General features: G+C 42.5%; 1 protein-coding gene across 1 annotated transcript; it reads right to left on the bottom strand.

The window, feature by feature from the left end:
- Positions 1 to 580: 580 nt before the first annotated feature.
- LOC149339738 (leucine zipper transcription factor-like protein 1) lies at positions 581 to 19,003 on the bottom strand. Its single transcript, XM_089548412.1, has 10 exons — positions 18,940 to 19,003; positions 18,715 to 18,842; positions 18,438 to 18,632; positions 18,136 to 18,271; positions 17,956 to 18,021; positions 17,795 to 17,881; positions 14,686 to 14,757; positions 14,480 to 14,584; positions 6,063 to 6,166; positions 581 to 5,939 (listed from the first exon to the last, which is right to left on the bottom strand). The coding sequence occupies exons 1-10, from the start codon at positions 18,940 to 18,942 to the stop codon at positions 5,795 to 5,797; spliced, it is 1,041 nt and encodes a 346-aa protein (XP_089404538.1). The 5' UTR covers positions 18,943 to 19,003; the 3' UTR covers positions 581 to 5,794.
- Positions 19,004 to 19,027: the final 24 nt, after the last annotated feature.

Here is a 19,027-nt window from a genome sequence, read left to right as displayed (position 1 = left end):
ATCATTAGGAATCAAGCGCCGGCACTCAAGAGACAGAATTGAAGCAGTACGTACGTTTGCTGTTAAGAAAACCTTCGAATTTAAAAAAGATGGCTCCAAAAAATAAAATAGTGCTTTTCAGTATTTTACTCACATTACAATAATTTTTAATTTTTTTTCAGGAACATAAAAAGCATAGTTGTTTTTATATGCTAACTTTAAATGAGGACCATAAAAGGTGTCTGTTACCAATCGCACCTAGCAGACCACACTCGTGATCAAAAGCCACGCAATATTGTTTTAAGGTTGTGATCTTTATCAAGAGATGGCGCTTGCTACTGCGCTTTGGAGGAGAGCAAAAAGTTGGACAGGAGGTCTTTGGCTGACGGGGCAGGCTATGGTAATAGACTACCGTGTTGTATTGAGTAGCGTGATTCTGTTGCGTCTGCTCCACAGTCCTTCACATACTGTTTATATGACTGCTAAATTACATTCTTGCATTCCAGAAGCTGACACTAATGAACGATATATAGGTATTTGGTCTAGTCAATGCTGCATATTTCTATGCTTCTTTGTATTTTGAGCAGTAATGAAACAAACATAGCCAATAGAACACTTTATTGACGTACACAAAAAAACAAGGTAATAAGGTTTTTAGCAAAAAAATGTAGTGGAAGAGAACAATCAAACTCCAAACATGCCCCTTTCCTAGTAACCTGTATGGCGGCGCACTCACAACTATTCATACAAACGTAAGACAGGCATACTTGTTTCCACTTGAAACAGTGCTCAACAGAACTGCTTCTTTTCTGAATGCGTGTCTGGCCACTGAACTGGAAGATAAATGACAGGGCATACACAGGTAACATGGTCTCCAAACAAACCTCGCACCACTACATGAACCAACAGTCGCTACACTCCCACACACCCATCGCCACTTTCATGCGTCAGGTGCCAAAAAGGTAAACAATGGGGTGTGCCTCTGAGACTGCACAACTCTTACAGTATCGGCAGTTTGAACTAACCCCAAACACCAATTCAGACATGATATGCAAGAGGTAACTGCCAATGAAGCCGGCAGCAAAAATAACTTTTCCATTTCCCTTCTCATTACCTGCCCTCAGAAACATAAGCAAAAGCTGTGGTAACGAGCACTGCTTTTAGGCTGACATGCTGGGTTAAGAGGGGTTGGAGAAACTTGAGGAATACGGTGAATGCACTACCACCGACAGTTAGACCATTAACCACATCCGTAACTTTTCGATGATAAAGTGTGCCTCCAAAAGACACAATAAAGTTTAGCATGGGTACCTGTTAAGTACCTGGCCAACTTATTCCAGGATTAACACACCACTAGCATTACAGTCAACAATGCCTAAATGGCATAGGAGCAATAAACAGTGAAACACCAGATATCTTGCCGTCCCTTCAAGGACCAGTGCTCAGTCTTCTTGAATGATGCTAACTAGCCTTTGCCACTGAGTGCCACACAAGCCTGCAGCACAACTTTAGCTTGTCAATATTATAAAACCGATTTGTTCATTTCAAAAGAGTATTTTCCAAGCACTATCAACATGCCCACACAGTGAGGTTGAGCGCAGTTTACAGACATTGATGCATCACTGTATGATGCAAGAAAGGAGCGTCTGAACCCATCCAAAACTGGTAGGAAAAATTCACTTTCATCTGTTAAAAAGAAGTCGCAGCCTCATAGAGACAAACTATTTCGTGACTAGAGCTGCAATGGTGCATAAAGTTGCAGACACATGAACAACTATCGCTTATCTTCAAAGACCACTGCAATCATGGCCAAGGAGGTCCACCCCTTGGTGTTGGCTCTCAGAGCGCAGACAACTTCTGCTCCTCGAATGCAGATTACAGCACTCTCCAAAGCACCTCCACTGCTGTAGTTTGAGCAAAGCACCCTTGCACAAGTAACATGCCAAACAAACAGCAGAGGCACACACTACTACACGTAGTGTCAAGGAACATTTTGTAATAAGTGGCCTGTGGCAGTCTTCACTCTCACAACAAATGATTGCCACACCACTATTTGGATGCTAGCACCAGTGGATGGAGCCTCCAATTTTTGAGAAAGCAGTACATAATGAGCTGCACATGAGAATATAAGACTAGCATTAGTTTTATAAATATTTAAAAAAAAATGTGATGTTATCTTGTCTTGCAAGAAGGCTTAGCATTTTCATATATTTTCATGCTCTACCAGTGCTCAGTTCTATATGCGACCATTGAAAGCCAGCTCCAAAGACTGAATAAACCACAATACTAGAAATAAAAATTGAGTATTTTGTACTGGATTGTATAACAGTTCGACGGTAAGGAAACAGTTTTTCCACCAGAATTTCGGTAGAATTTCCACCAGAAATAAGCAATGTTATCATCCACACTGCTTGAACAGTAATATGCTTCTAACAAACAACAAGCACAGTATTCAAGAGGGTCAATATGTAAAAATGCCAGACACAGAAACATTTTGAAGTGTAGACTCCCCAACCTCAGCCATTCGGCGCTCTGGGTGTCAGTATCAGCACCCTTTCAGGAAGTAACTGATCCAATGGTTGCTAAGACAGTTTCTCGCAAGGCAGTGCTAGCATAAAGGTGAATGTCTTCAGCTTATTGACACTAGTTTTGCTTCAGCTCACTGACACTAGTTTTGAGCCGCCTCGGTGGCTCAGTGGTTATGGTGCTTGGCTGCTGACCCAAAAGACGCGGGTTCGATCCCAGTCGCGGGGGTTGAATTTCTCTGGAGAAGAAATTCTAAAGGCCCATGTACTGTGTGATGTCAGTGCACGTTAAAGAACCCCAGGTGGTCGAAATTTCCGGAGCCCTCCACTACAGCATCTCTCATAGCCTTAGTCGCTTTGGGACGTTAAACCCCATAAACCAAACCAAACTAGTTTTGAGTTACGATCCAGGCACGTCACTCATACAGACAGCTACTGAAAGCTGTTATACTATGGTGTTTGCAGCATGGCTTCGATTTCTATTGTTAAAAACTTGCACAGTGCAACTCTGTTCAAAAAGTTCTATACATTCGATAACAGTTCTTTTAAAGCAAAACGTGCATCATAAGTTAGTGCTGACAGCATCTACAATGCAACTTTTGACCTAACTGGATTATTTTGCAGCTTGTCCGACCATACGCACAGCTTCACTGCTAGTAGGGGAGGTAGTCTTGTTTTCTACATGTGCTGTAACTTAGATTCTTGCATATTTTACACTGGAATCAATCGCTTGCATTCTGCATTCTTAAGGAGTGCCATTTAATTGCATTACACGCTGATAAATTGGGAATTAGTTCTACATTTACGACATGTTCGTTTTGAGCTCACAGGCGTAGGCAGTATTATAGAGAAAAATGAATACATATCATCCATGTTTCTGCAGTGGGCATTCTGCCTGCATGCATGATGTCACTAGCATGATTGCACATGAACATTCCATAAGACTTTAGTTTTGTTTACAAAAGGTGCAAGCACACTCATAACAGTGGACTGTGCTATTTCCATCAACTCTTTCCCTTAACAGATTTTACACTAACTATAGTGAAACTACAAACTGCCTTCAAGGGGCTTACTGCCTTGTAACAATATCCCATTCTTTTGACACCAGTAATAAAAAATGCTGACTGCCTTCACACATGTGAAAATGAATGAAAAAGCTAATGCACCACTTTTACGAGCTTTTCTGTTTCATCAAGCAAGCAGAGGCCTGCCTGATGTCGGAGACATGGCTATGATCAATAGTTGTACTACTCCGTACCAATACCACCGCAAAAGGCAACACTTACTAGACTCAGCAAACTGTTGTGATCTCCACACTTCCCACCTGTGCTTTTGATACCATTTCCTGCGGAAACAACAATTTTCACAGGAGGTTGCTGGCCTGCCTTTCATCTTTCTCAGCTGCTGTGGCACTCCACAGCACGATAATAGCCACCTGCACCTTTCCACAAACATCAGCAAGTCAGTGGTAGAATAACAAGTTGGGCAAAGTGTGCTTTAGTGGCTAAACATACCACAAGCCTTTTCAGCCAGCTATGCCTCACCCCAACCAGGGAAACAACGTGACAATGCTGCCGAGCCGCCAAACTTGAGCTTGGGGAGCCTATATTACCAGAGGCATTCACAGTACCACATGAAATTGGAGCACAACATGGAGACCTGAGGGGCCAACAGCCAAAAAGGCTCATTAGCCAGAAACGGCAGGGTACGTACGAAGCCACACTTACCTTCCACCTGGTATTTTCTCTGTTTAAAACTGTTATCTTTAAAAGTGAATACGCACTTCCTCTGACTAGAACAATATGCACCTTTCTTTTTTTTTTTTAGCACTGTGCAAAACTAACTTGTGCATGCTGAGCTACATCTCTGTATGTGCGGTGTGCATGTTGGAACTTACCTAGTATACGACATAACACAAACCATTCAAGTTTGTGCCTTAAATATCACACTGACTGATGCACTCTCCTCTAATGTGAAAACAATAAATTCTACGACGGGCAGCTAGGCTGCCATCCTTTTAGCGGCCCTCGACAATGTGGGCATTATCATTTTAGGAGCTGTCTTAAATGCCTCTGCAGACAGCAAAGCAGCAATTTGATCACAGCAAGTATATTCTTATCACAGATATGAGTGTCTCACTGAACAACATTTTTCTGTTTTGGACATGCACTTGCAGAAAGAAAAAAAAGAAAAGGATTATAAGCCTGTTTACGCTCTTGCCCAGGAAAGTCAAATCTAAGAACTCTTCGAGCAGCACACACGTAAAATATGATCTCATGTTCTCGTCAAAAACAACATTTAACAGTAATTACGGCCCAAAAAATTTCCTCTACATTACACAGAGCAGTACAGTCAACTTGTGTCAATTTGACCTCTTCAGGGCCACACATTTTTGTTTTAAATATATGAAATTCTTCTATATATATGAAACTATAAATTGCAATAAGAGCACCTGCGCATGATAAACCCGTTCCTGGTGCTTTTTATACAGACACCTAGTTATCAGGTACTAAGAGGGATTGGCAGAAAGCCCGTGAAATTAGGCATGTTCATTCCTTAACCTACGCATGCCCCCGTGTTGTGAAAAAACGTATTCATCATTCGCTGCTTCAACAACACACGAGCATTTAGTAACTAGAAGATATTCTGCACTTTCTATGCAAAGATATGTCCGAGAAGAAAGCTACCGACAAGGTTGCCAGAAAACAGTTTGGGAGCAGCTTTGGTTGGGATATCCAGAATGGCATTGCGATACATAGCGCTTCTTTTCTAATGCTCTGAAGTTGAAATCACACCTTATTCTATTAATTTATCACCTTAAGAACACTTTTACCAAAATGTAAATGTCTGTGAAAGCCTTTTTTCTCAAAGAAACACTGCAACAGAATGAAGAGTAAAATGAAATCCCAAAAGACTACCAATAAAATACAACACTATACCAGGCAGACTATACTTAAGGCATCTGTTCAATTTAACCGGATGCATGCAATACACAAGATCAAATTAACACAAGTCAACTGTATGAATATTACCTCACGTGAGACTTACAAATATTGTTAAACACAGCTTAGTGAATAATATTGCACTGTTCACCAGTAAAAAACACATGTAGAACATCAACACAAACAAAAAGAGGAAAAACCACGACGTTTCAAGAGACTCCATAAGCACCAAATGCCAGAGGTGAGCATTTTGCAGCAGTGACTAGACAGGTTTTGGTCAAGAGCTTCAGGTGGCAGCTACAACACCGCAGAGCACCACCTTTACAAGACTTGAGATTTTCTTTCTCGCTACACCTCGCCGGTCTGAAACCTAATGGAAGATGAAAGCATGCACCGAGTCACAAAACGTGTACACCCCAAGAGTGCAGCATCAAAATATGAGACAGACAGCAGGAAAGCCTGTTCCTGTGCTTCGGTGATGCTCTCACGTGCACTGCAGTGAACAAACAGAGGGGAAAAAAAAGAGAACCAAAGAAAAAATAAGAGGCTTGCACAGGCAGCGGTGCAAGTAGGCAGACGCTTGAGGTGGCTTTTTGCGTCCAAAGGCATGACTCACGTAGCCAGAGCGCTTCGCAGCTCTTTGATCTGATCATTCTTTGTAGACAGCATTTTCTTCATGTTTGAGTAGGCGGCCGTTTGGCTGAACTTTTTCTCCAACTCCTGCAATGGGCAATAGCAAAACATTCGTCACAGTGATACACTTGTTTGCTGGGATGAGGATGGCTGCACTGGCAACTATTATGGAACACGGTAATGAGTGCAAAGCACTGGCAAGAAAACACAAATGCTAACTGGAAGATAAGCACCCCTATTTCTTGCTTAATTGAAAGCATGCATAAAATGACAAATAAGAAGGACTGAAAGAACTGCTGGCAATAGTAACAAAGAGGCAACAGCTGTCTCTAGAATAATGCGGAGTCAGCCGGGGGCTTATTTATTAGTCAATCTTGGTGGGGCTGGTTAGGGGAGGGGGTGGGGGAAGTCCCATTTCCACCATGCCTTTCTTTGACTTCTTCCATTGAAAAAATTGGGTTCAACGTAGCTTTCCTATATGAAATTTCTCGCTTAAAGGGGCTGCGAAACACTGCTTGGGGGGATACCGGCTATACTTCAGGTGGGTTCTTTATGTCACACAGATGCTGACCTAAAAAGAATTACAGGAATCGATGCACAGGAACGGGAATTATTCAGTGAAGAAATTTGAAAATACAAGCAAACAAAACTCTGCCCTCAACTCGATTTTGGCGGGGCTTCCCACTCCTATTCCGCTCTCCCAATGACGGCACCTGGCACAACCAATCAAAACAGCCAGCCAGAGCACGTCGCGGAAGTTTGTACTCCATGGTTGCCTGCTCTCTGTAACTCGTTCTTGCTGAGACTGGCAGTGTCGTTTCCATGCCAGAGCGCCCCTGGTGGTGTATTTTTATTTTACTTGCTTGTCAGGGCTTTTATCTAAGACAAACAAGTTGTTTTTGTTGATCTAATCTAAAACGCAGACAGGTGACAAAATGTGTGTCTATTTATTCACACAATTTGCAGTATATTTACTGTTTGTCCGATCATCAAGCTCGCGACAGGTGATGTCATATCCGCTGCTAAAAACCCACCACTGTGTGGCGACACCATCAGAGCCATGAAGTTGTTTTTGGGAGGGCATTAAAATATTAAAAAACGGAATATACGCGGTATTACCGACGCTAATAGCACCATTATAACTCACTGTATGCAATCAGCAGGCAAAACAGTTAACTAAGATTGTGTTTCTGGGCCCCTTTAAAAGGGGAAAGGGGGGACTGTTCCCCTGCCCTTAGGGTCAGCCCACAAAAGTAGGTATTGGTATATGGGGTTTAACATCCTGAAGCAACATATGGCCTATGAGGGATGGTGCAATGGAGTATGCCGGATTAATTTAGACCACCTGGGGTCCTTCAACGTGCACTGACATGGCACAGCACATGGAATTTTTGCATTTCACTTCCATCGAAATGTGAACGAGGAGGCCGGGACACAAACCACAACCTTAGAATCAGCAGCTGAGTGCCAAGACCACTGAGCCACCACGGGGGGGGAGGGTCAACCCAGACAGGTTTTAAAACCACCGCCATTTTCATAAGGTACATGTCTGTTCAATGGCTACAAATAGGTGTATAACAAGCCGACGTTAGCTAGGTGGAAATCGAGCCAACTTTCACAATAACCGGATACAACTCAACAACAAAAAATGGCAAATGCTCTTTAAAGGGAACTTCCAACCAATGGTATTGGCCTATTGTCACGATGCCACAGTCAGATGTGTTCTTTTCTAACTCTCATAAAAAGCCCTAACGTAATTCATGTAATTTCTTTGCACTCCCGTTATTCATCATCGTATTGCAGCTGTAGGCAGTTACCTTAAGCAAAGCTAAACCTACTTGCTTAAAAGCCTTTTTGGAAACTGAACTCTCTCATTACCTTGCCACTATGCATCAATCACCAGTGATCAACAGATTTGAAGTGCGATTTCAGTGCTACCGGGGCCACCGAGGATTTGTTGTGCTAGCTATCTAGTTTGTTATTTAAGTACTCTACTTTCGTTTCTAGTGTAGTTTTCATTTTTACTGCATGGCGGTGATTTCTGAAACGCCTCTGAAGTTGAGGTTCTGGCGTAGTGTGCTAGCAAGATAGCGTCAGCCGCAGAGACAGCAAGTGCTCAGAAAAAGCCCACTTCGCTCGATTCTGCTGCACCTGCAACAGATTTTTTCGATACTTCAAGCAGCAGTGATTCCGGCAATGATATTGCATCATCAGAATTTAATTCTGACGAAGAAACTGCGTGACCTCAGCACGAAACGTGGGCACCTGTCCACCCGTAGGCTTCGTTTTTCGCTTCTTGTCTGCTTCACTCATGGAGCCAGTTTACGCAACGCACTCATGAAATGAATGCTATGTCTGGTTTCGGTACTATCTCAAAATCATAAGGGCAAGACTTACTTCCATCTGCCCAAAAAAGAATTTACTTCGCACCCAGCAAAAATCAGGACAATGACCTCGAACTGACACTTCATAGTAGCCCAAAGCTGTTCGCGAAAGATGTAGATGTTTTCAGACTTGTCCTAAATTGTTCGAAACATGTTCCAAAATAGTTTCAAAGCACTGTAGATCATTTTAAGCACTTACACTCATACCTTGTTATAACAAACACAATTACTTACTATGAATTATTGGCTATATCAAACTGTTCCTAAATATTTTCAGAAACACATGCATTTCTTAGTTAATATATTGAACTATGGTTTGCAAATAAAACCGATATATCGAACTGCCGAGCGTCCAGTTCGCTCAGATGGCAGGCAGCAGGCTTTGCCTCACTACACTAGTGACTAGTGGTGGTGCGGCAAGTGTTAGCACCACGGTTCACGCTTTATCTCACTGTTGTCAACAGCGCCACAAAAGATATAGTGGCAAGAACAGCTGGTAGCCAGATGGTCAGCACTTGTTTGCACCTCTCACACCTGTAGATAGCGCCTCAGAGCCAACATGGCTGTTGGCTTCTTTCATGTTTATAACGAGCCCCTCCCCCGTTCCCTTGTTTGCTTAATGATCAGTTGTTGTCGCTTTCCAGCAGCCGTCATCTGTTCTCGTCAACTGTCATGGAGCAGAGGTGGTGACAACTGCGACAGCTTTCTCCCTGGCTTTCGATTTTTTAAGCGACACCGCAGGAATGCGAGGAAGCCACCCTAGCTGGCATTAGACCTGCCACAGCTGTGTGCTGCAGTGCTGTGTGGGGAAGCCACCCTAGCTGAAGTTTGCCAGTCAGTTTTTGCGGCCTCTGCAATCACCGCAAGTGGCTTGCAAACAGTGCTAAAACCGCAGAAGAGGTCTCTCGGAGTTGCTGTTCCTTCGCTGATTATATTTTTTCTTCTCTACTGTGAGCTATTGGAGAAATTTTACAATGCAGATTTTGGTATATTGAAACATTTTACAGTTTTTACCTGTTCGCTATAACAAGGTTTTGCTGTATCACACCTGTAGATAGCGCCTCAGAGCCAACATGGCTGTTGGCTTCTTTCATGTTTATAACGAGCCCCTCCCCCGTTCCCTTGTTTGCTTAATGATCAGTTGTTGTCGCTTTCCAGCAGCCGTCATCTGTTCTCGTCAACTGCCCCACTGAGCGAAAATTGATGTGCGTGATAACACTCGATGGTACCTATAAAAGACAGCGTCTTCATCAGTGGGGTTAAGAAGGGGTGTGGTCCGCACCAGTTGCAGAGCTCAAGGGGTGCAGGTGCAACGGTGGAGGGGGAACACAGTGAAATTGATGGTAATGCTGCGGTTGTTGAGGAGCTTAACGAATGAGCTGAATGTTTCAGTCGCGAAACTCGTAGCCTCCTATGGCTAACTGTCTGAGAATGAATTTTTCACTTGAACTGAGAGTGAATGAATTACGGCACTTCAAAGTGACAGGCATGGCCTCAAAAAAGGTCAAGCATTGAATGTCACTGGACTCGCATAAAAACCTTTACACCTCACCTGCAAATATTTCGAAGGATACATCAGCATATGGTGTCATGAGAGAAAAGGGAGGGGGTTCGATTTTGAAACCTATCAAGAACTGCTTGGCATCTATAATGGAACTGGGGCATCTGCGTTATCATTACTTGCATTGTTATCTGTTGAAAGTGAACTGGCAAAAAGCACTGACGCTGGAAAAACAATCACCAGCTTTGCGGCCCTCACAGTCAGAAAAGGAACATTTTTCATTTTCTTTATCTTGCTTCCAAGTGAGCGCATGCATTCACCAAGCACCTCTGCAGTTTGTACACCAATTTTATCTGATCAGGGTAATACGAGAGAAGTCTACCTCAATACCAAAACAAAATTTTGGGAGCAAATTAAACCTAATACATATCAATGTTATTTCTCTTCACATCAACACACCAATTCCGCTATGTTTTTGATGGTTTCTTCCACAACAGAAGGGCACTTAATTCTTGCTGCTGCAGGAAACCTGCTGCCGCTTTTCACTGAATTATCATCGGAAAATTGTTGCCCATGCAGAAATTTGTACGGGTTACAAAAGACAACATAATCCTAGGGATGCCGGTCTGAACTGCAAGGCGATTGGTCAAGCTTCACGAAGCAGAATTCCCAGATAGCAGCTTGTGATCTGCGAGGCTTATGAGTTTGTTTGCGCATTGTTCAGAAGCAACAACATACTTGTGAACAACTTCCCACGGTATTATGCTTTGACTGCTCAAGTAATGCCTCCATTATCGAACAACAGATGTCTCCTGCCACCGCCTTGTGCGGCAATAATTTTAGTCATGAAACACCTCCTGTATCATAAAAATAGTTGACATTTCCAGCTTCTTGGTAGCTGGTGACCCTAGTGGCTCCACTACATTGGCTCTAGTTTGGATTCTGGATAATGATGTTGTACCCATGTTTCAACCCTCGTAAACGAGGATATAAGTCTCCTGGAATTTTTCTAAGCATGGCTAAATTATCTTGGCTCCGGTGACATGCTTCTTGCTCAGGTGTCATGCACCCACCAGAAACTGGCCTTTGATACCATCAAAACATCACGAACGATACTAGAAGTTGTGCATATAATGAAATGCCTAATTCATGAGCTATAACACCGATGATCTTACATAACCAGTGGCTGCACATTATGACGATCATCTTAAATTTATTCCCCTCCACTTTTAAACTTTCTGACCCAAAACTTCACTCGATAGTAAGAAGGTCAGTTATGACCATATACAGAAATCATCATTTCATCGGTTTATTTTTTTTTTCTTTGCAGAGAATTTAATCGCAACACAAAGTACACATATCTCTTGCTTACCTTCTAGCCCACACTTTACTGGAGTTCCCATACTGTAAATTCCACTGCTTTAATCGGACTGAACTGCTGTATTATGTCTGAACTTGCCTCAGTCTCACAGACAAGCTTAGCTCCCTAACACTAGTGGAACCTACTGGGATAGACAACTTACTGAGCACCCTGCGTTTGTGTATCAAGTGGCATTACGAAAGCGTTTGTTTCGCTTAATAAATATTTGCATGTTGTCATTTTTGTAAATGTACTTTAGCTATTATGTCATTCGTAAGCAAATAAGCTCAGTTGCTTTAGGTTTTTTCGAGTGGGCCTTGCACCAGTTGTCGCAATCAGTACATGTGTTTTCAGATGCATGCTGGGACAGTGTTTGCATTAGTTCCTAATTAGTTTGTTTGTAGTCATGTCTCCGGATATCAACTCAGTTTTTCGTACATTTTCAAATACTTCTTGGCTGGTTGCTATTCTAACTCTTCCTAGATACTCCTTGTCATTTTGGTCTGCACTTTTTAAATCCTCAAGTAACACTTGGAAATATTGACTATACCTTTATTTCTCTTTTAGCTCAGCTAAATTTTGCTCTGTCAATCGCCGCATCCATCCATGTCAGAAAGCGCTGCTATGTTAATCTTTTCACTAGCGCTCCTTTGTTCACATAGCAAATTTCAAGTGTTTGTTTTCCTGCTTCTCATATGAGCATGGAAATATCTTCACCGAGTATGTTTAAGACATTAGCCACTTCAAGAGGCTTCTCGTGAGGGCTCTTCGATCAAGCTGTCATCTCACTGGAAAATACAGAAGTGCTTAGGCCAGGCTACACAGGTTTGTTGGAAGACAGTGCATGAAACAAGGTGCAGTAGCTTTCCCTACGAGCATACATGTGCTCCCCTCCCTTAGCAACAATGCTGTTGTTGCTACAAAAAGCTCCTTCCACCTAACTGTCTTCTTCTAATGCCCAGCACTGCCACCCACCTCCCCAACTCCTTTTTGTTAGTGGTCTTTAGGCTATTTCCTAATTCAGAGGTATTGTCCAAGCTTTGACTGAGAAAGTCTATCGTACTATTACATCTGCAAGCTGTCACAGTACGACACCTCTGTGATGCATACAAAAAAGGTGTTAACCCTTTCAGATGTCGTTTCTATCAAAAACATATATTTTTTGCCTCAAGAGCATAGACAGTCTGCAATATACTTATTTTCCAACGCAAAATACCGGCAGTTAATTTTTTACAGGGATGAGCGAAATTTCGTACAAAGTGCCAAATTTAAGGAAACAGCAAAATAGAAATGCCAGGACATGTACCGCAAACATCAGAAGGACCATGCAATCACTTCCTGTTTTGAAGGCGCATGTTACACTTGAAATTGCGAAAAACGAATGATGCCATTACTGGTGGCAAAATCTGTCCGCACAAAAATGGCAATGTGCCACACCGCTCACTGTTTCACAAGATATTATCTTGCTGCATTCACTATAAGGCATTTAAAAAAACCACCATATTATAAACAAGAATTAGAACAAAGCAATCACTGTGCTAGGTGAAGCACACTCTCAGAAAAAGCAAATTCGCTTTGCGCAAATGCGTACACAGTGTCTTAAAGGGATACTGAAGCAAAATCTTAAAATTATACAAAAACGCTGAAAATAAATTCTCGGAATGTGATTACACCGAAATCTAGTCGTCACTGCGCATATTTTTCAGTGGATGGTTTTATTTCCTATGTTTCATGCACACGCGCCAAGCCCTCCCGGCCGGCGCGAGGTGAAGAGTGTGACGTCATAGCACCCTCCCGCAGCGACAAATATGGAGGCGCCCTTCGATGCATGAAACCTCGATTCGGACTGGTTTCGTCGTTGTTACTGGCTTCTTCAGCGCGTTCACTGGCCATAAATGAGCCACCGGTCTTTCGCTTCGTCTCCTATCACCCATAAGAAAACTTACAATTAATAAATTTGCTTTATTTTTTTTATTTAGAGTGACGATTCTGCTCCCTTTAGGCCAAGAAGGGTGTCGGTTTGTTGTCAACAATGCTTCCCCTCCTAACCACCTGATGGCGCCACTAGTCTGAACATCGTCGCGTTTCTGTTTTAAAAGTGAGAATGTTAGAAATGGCGTAAGGTCCGGAAAAAGTAGCTGCATTTAGCGGACGTAAGCGTGCATACGGTTATGGTATGCAGACAGCATCGATTAACATCTTGACATATCTGTGTACGCCATGAGCAGACGACAGACATGGAACAGCCATGAGTAGCAATGGCAATCGTGCTTCTGCGGGAATGGTGGGCGCGCGGGTGTAATGACGTCTAGTCGCAGCTTCCACAGGCGGCCGCCAGGTGCAACGATATGGCAGTAAATTGCGAAAAAAAGCATGTTATCCGCCTTTTTCGCTAAAATGCTTGTCATATTTATCAATTTTAGCAGTCAAGCTCTTGTTTACATGCAAAAGAGCAGCTCCAAAAGTTTGGTTCAGTATCCCTTTAAAGGTGCACTGAAGGGGAATCTGAACTCGTCTTTTTGACACAGGAACTCGATCTACACGTTCTGAGCATTCTTAGAAACTTACGACTAATTAATTGAATTGTACTAACGTCTGGCTCCCGCTTTTTTTTTTTTTTAATTCTGCGCAGACAGTGGGAGGAGTCGACCAACGCATGGAGTGCCTTTCAGGCATTCGCGTGGCGGCTTTACTTCCGCTTTTGTTTTGTTTTTTTCTTTTAGATTTCCGTAAACAAATAGATCTAGTCAGAGACTACATAGCTGCAAATTAGGCCCACGGAAATAAAAATACGCATGGACTCTTTGCTTTCGCCGATCACTACGTGTCACTCTGCTGATGGCAGAGCGGCAAGCCACTACGGGACTGGCTGACAGGTTGGTCGACTCCTCCCACCGTTTGCACGGAATTAAAAAAAAAAAAAGGCGGGACCCGGACGTTAATAAACGATTTAAATTAGGGAAATCAGCCGCACAGGGCAATAATTCAAAGTTTCCAAGAACGCTCGGAACGTTTAGATAGAGTTCCAGCGGTAAAAATACGAGTTCAGATTCCTCTTCAGTGCACCTTTAAAGGGTTAAATCACTGGTACAGTAAAATCTACCAGTGGATAGCAAAAGAAAACGGGAAGACAGTGCAATATTACTTTTACACACCTTTTCAGCCAAGTCTAACTGAGCCTGCACCTCGAGCAGCTTCTGTCGGGTGAGAACCAAATCAGACTCCAGCTTTTGCTGCGATAGCCTGCTCTTGTTGAGGCTCTGAAAAATGAGCGAAAACAACAACAATTAATGACGACACCAGACAAGGACCAGACCAATCAAATTGCACAATTCAAGCACAAAAAGCCACTCAAAAATACCTCTTCCATTTCAATCTTGACTTTGCTCATCTGGTCTTCAATGAACTCAGTAGACTCTTCCATTCTCCTTTCCTAAAAAACACAGCCAAGACAAATGTCAGCTCAACATCCTGTAAGTTACACTTCAGCTATCCACAAAATTTTTCACTAAATTACTTCACATGAGCCATGTAATACTAAAAACTAGGTTAGGCAGCAAAGCCCACAGCTTTGAGAAAGTGTGCATAAAATTAAAGCAACAGTGTTCTCAATTACTTTCGAGTACTTTCAGAAGTAAAAATAATAGTAAAAAAGATATCAATGCAAAATTAATTTTTGTTTAGCAAACTTCCTAAACACTAAATAAAGAAGTGTTAATTATATGAGCTAAGGTGCTTGCACCAACATTTGATCCGTGCATCTGCACGCCTTGCATGTCTACATACATCTCACCAAGCAAATCACTAGCTTCAGCAAAAAATAGGATAAGGAATGAATAATGGCATTAAATCTGTCACTACTTTGGCTTTACCACTGCTGTAAAACTCATCACCTTTCAGAGTTAAAAAGTTCAAAAGCAAGTAAGTAAGCTTGTTCAATGCGGACAGTGCTTTGAAAAATGACTAACCCATTCTGGAAAGCTCAGCAGTCATGAAGAACAAAACATCACATTCTTTTTGTTGTATGCACATCAGGTATTGTGCACTAAATTCCTCCTTCATGCAAGAACACATTGGCTTCTGCCAGAATAAGACTACAGGAACACAGCTACAACGCACACAATTGTTGCGAAGAGGATCTTTTCGCACTGTCACGAGTGCGCTGTGTGCTATTAATTCTGATGACCAATGATGCAAACAGTAATTAAGCTTATGCTAATTTCAGGCCTTGAGATAAGCCCTTGTTTCTGTACTGCCTTTACTCAACAAAGTAGTGAAAGGTGCCACAGTGAGATCAAGACTGAAGCTGCACACCTTACAGCTAATTTTGTGGAGCCAACACTGTAACACTTTCAATGTATATTTTGTGCCTTTCTAATTATCCCAGGGCATATATAAATAAATCATTTCGTGAACCGATAAGCATTTGCGAATAACAAGGAGCATGGAAATACACTAAAAGGCTTTATTTGACTATGAATTCAATGGATCAACATCCATGCCACAGTACACTGTGCTATCAGACTGCACAATAGGGGATATTCAAAATTCCGCAAGTGCGCTTTCCCACATAACTATGTTGCCCCAAACAAGATGGCCGACTTCGCTATAAAGGAACTACGTGGGCTGCAGGACAGGCGCTAAAGGTGTGGATAGAATGTAAGAAATGTATTTTGGAAGAATCAAACTAAAAGCCAGTCTTTCTTGCTTTGTTTCTGCTGGAAACGCATGGTCAGCCATCTTGTTTGGGACAACATTGTGATGCGGGAAAGCGCACTTGCAGAATTTTGAATATCCCCTATTAGAGCACTGCCCCCTCTTCCAGGCTCCTTCCTTCTCTGCCCCTTCAGATATAAAGGCATACCTTACTGCCCTTGCCGCCCCTTACTACAAGTCACTGTAGAACACATCTTTATTTTTTCATGCAACGTGACTCAACAGTCCCATTTGCTACCTCAAATCAATCTCCTTCTTCTCCAGCTTGCAGTGATTGGTTCACCATGCATGGTTACCTCATCAGCACAATACACATAGACCAAAAGCATATTAAATTTCATAAGCACCCTTTGAGCTTCTAAAAAAAATTTGCTTTTTCTTGTCCTCGTTCATTTCGACTTAAAATAATAATGTAACAGGAAGGACGGCACAGCTCCTGCCCTCTCCATTCGATCACTTTCTAAATGACACCTGCAGTATAATAGGACATTCATCTGCCACTCTGGTTAGTGGCGGTGCTGGTGAACACACTTAAACGTTAGGCTACACGCAACACAAATGCGTTCCAAAGTGGAAGGGGAGACGGCTCGGTTGGAGACAGCCGAGTTGGCACAGCACTGCATGCGACATGCGGAGGTCATGGGTTCAGATCCTATCGCCCAATGTGATTGCCTCTTCTTCTACTTTCTATAAAATTGTCTTCTATCTAAACAGTGACACAATTTATTTCTCATCCTAATCAGCACATCAACGCACCATAAAATATAAAATTACAATTCCCCGATGCTCTGTTAGCTACCTTCCTACATATATCCAAACTGGGCCCTCACCTCCTCAACCTTGTCTGCGAAAAGTACCTGATTAGTGAGATTACGATAACAAGTTACACCAGCAATCGCCCCAGCATGCTAAAGCAATAGTCTGGACCGCTACTGAAATGTTGTCCAGTTCCCTTCACAAATAAATGCAGCACGCGGTAGTTTCTTTAGTATCCGTGCCACATGAATAAACACTGCAAATGCATCAAAAATGTGGCATTTCTCATGCGCAGTAAATCTGCACAGTAACTTTTGTTACTGCATTACATTGTTACACTGCATTAGAATGGAAAGTTGGGCGAGTTGGTATACGTTCATTTTGGGTGGAAAAACAGCGCGAAAGGGACGGAAGACAAAGATGAAGGAAACCACACGGACGAGCGCTGACTCACAACTATTTTTTATTCAGAAAAAACAGACATTTATGGTTTAAAAAGTCACATTACCTGACGTCGCCCACGCACATGCCCAGAGTACAACAGCCTAAGAACTATATCATGAGTCAATAATAAAACCTTATAACGCGATTTCAGAACACCGTGATTAACCGAGGCATATCATATTCGGAAAAGACGGGATGAATGCGTCAGTCAGCCTTCCTTATTGATGGTCGTGTTTCTTGACAACACGTTATTTTTTTTTTTGTTTTTTAGTGCTTTTGTTTTTTGTTTCTGGCTGTCTCGTGCTTTTTCGGTTAATCATGGTGTTCTGAAATTGCGTTGTAAGGTTTTATTATTGACTCATGGTATAGTTCTTAGACTGTTGTACTCTGGACATGTGCGCGGGTGACGTCAGGTCATGTGACTTTTTTAACTATAAATGTCTGTTTTTTCTGAATAAAAAATAGATGAGTCAGCGCTCGTCCGTGTGGTTTCCTTCAACTTTGTCTTCCGTCCCTTTCGCGCTGTTTTTCGACCCAAAATTACACTGCATTACCTTGTTTTTCATGCTCTCCATGAGTTCGCATTTCTTTTGGTTAAACTTCTCAGCCAGCTCAGACTTCTGATTAAGTATTTGGGAAACCTACAAAGAAAAGAACAGTTATCACAGGTCCAATTTTTTCCATAAACCTCATAGAGCTGAGCCCTCGATCGCACCTGACTCTCGACATCTTTCAGCCGGCTCCTCAGCATTGCATTCTCACTCTTCATTCGTGCTATTTCCTGGAATATAAAAAGGCAGAGATCTTAATTTAATATTAAGAAAATATACCACAAAATTGCACAAACTGAAGTTAAGAGTAACTACAGTAACAGTACATTCTTCTCAAGCTTAACCTTCTGCAGAAGAGCACTTGGTCCATGCGCATCTTCAAGCGGGCTCAGCTTGTGTGAGCGTGAAGAAGAAGCCTGCAGTACCCTTCCTGTGGTCAGCCCTTCTGCTTCCATGTCGCCAACTTTTTCAATCAGTGAACTGCAAACGTAATTCCAACGACAAAACATGCGGTTTAAACTGCACAGTATTCTGCCCAGTAAGTACCCAAGGTACGGGGTGCCTTCAGACTGGTATTGGCTAGCTAGGTCGCTTACCGCAGCGCTAATCCGCATACCATTCTCGGAAGCACAGCTGTAAAACTTACCCATCTTCAAGTTCCGATATGTCTGCCTGAAGCTGAAGATGCCACTTCTCCGCTTGCTGACAGAGCTGCCTCAGCAGGACTACATTTGCGTGAGCAGCGTTGATGAGCTCGCTCTCCACCTCTGCTCGAACGACAGTGCAGAGATCATCCAGGATTTGTTTAACTTCTTCGGACGTGTAGGTTTCCTCGAGAAGCCTGTGAAAACATTAAAGATTTGATGGAAAATTCGACCTGCGACTCAGCGCCGTCATTAAGTGACAACAAAAGGGGGGCTTACCTCGCATGTTTGACATCGTCAAAACTTCTGTCGATAACTTTCAGGCGCTGCGATCTTTGAGACTTCGCGAATTTCAGGTAGCGTACGATTATATCGTGATGCTCGCCACTTAAATCAAGCTGTTGAGCCTGTTGCAAGCAAAGAAAAGTAAACATGAGGTTGAATAGCTTGCGAACAAACTTCAAAAATAATTAGGATGATAGGATTTATTCTACGCTAGCTTACCATGTCCAAGTGTTGATAAGTACTCGCAAGTTGTTTTCCCTGCAGAGCAGTGCTGGCAACTGTCTCCGTTTGTTTACAAGAGATGACG

The sequence above is a fragment of the Amblyomma mixtum genome, chromosome 6, assembly GCF_055824585.1.
Source record: "Amblyomma mixtum isolate Tamu chromosome 6, ASM5582458v1, whole genome shotgun sequence".
NCBI lineage: Eukaryota > Metazoa > Arthropoda > Arachnida > Ixodida > Ixodidae > Amblyomma > Amblyomma mixtum.
The sequence above is the reverse complement of the archived record's forward strand: the minus strand, read 5'-3'. Positions and strand labels throughout refer to the sequence as shown.

Coding starts and splice junctions, on each gene's coding strand:
- LOC149339738 (XM_089548412.1), bottom strand. Junction 18,633..18,714: donor GACGATGTCAAACATGCGAG/GTAAGCCCCCCT, acceptor ATGTTTTCACAG/GCTTCTCGAGGAAACCTACA. Junction 18,022..18,135: donor CAAGTGCTCTTCTGCAGAAG/GTTAAGCTTGAG, acceptor TTTATATTCCAG/GAAATAGCACGAATGAAGAG.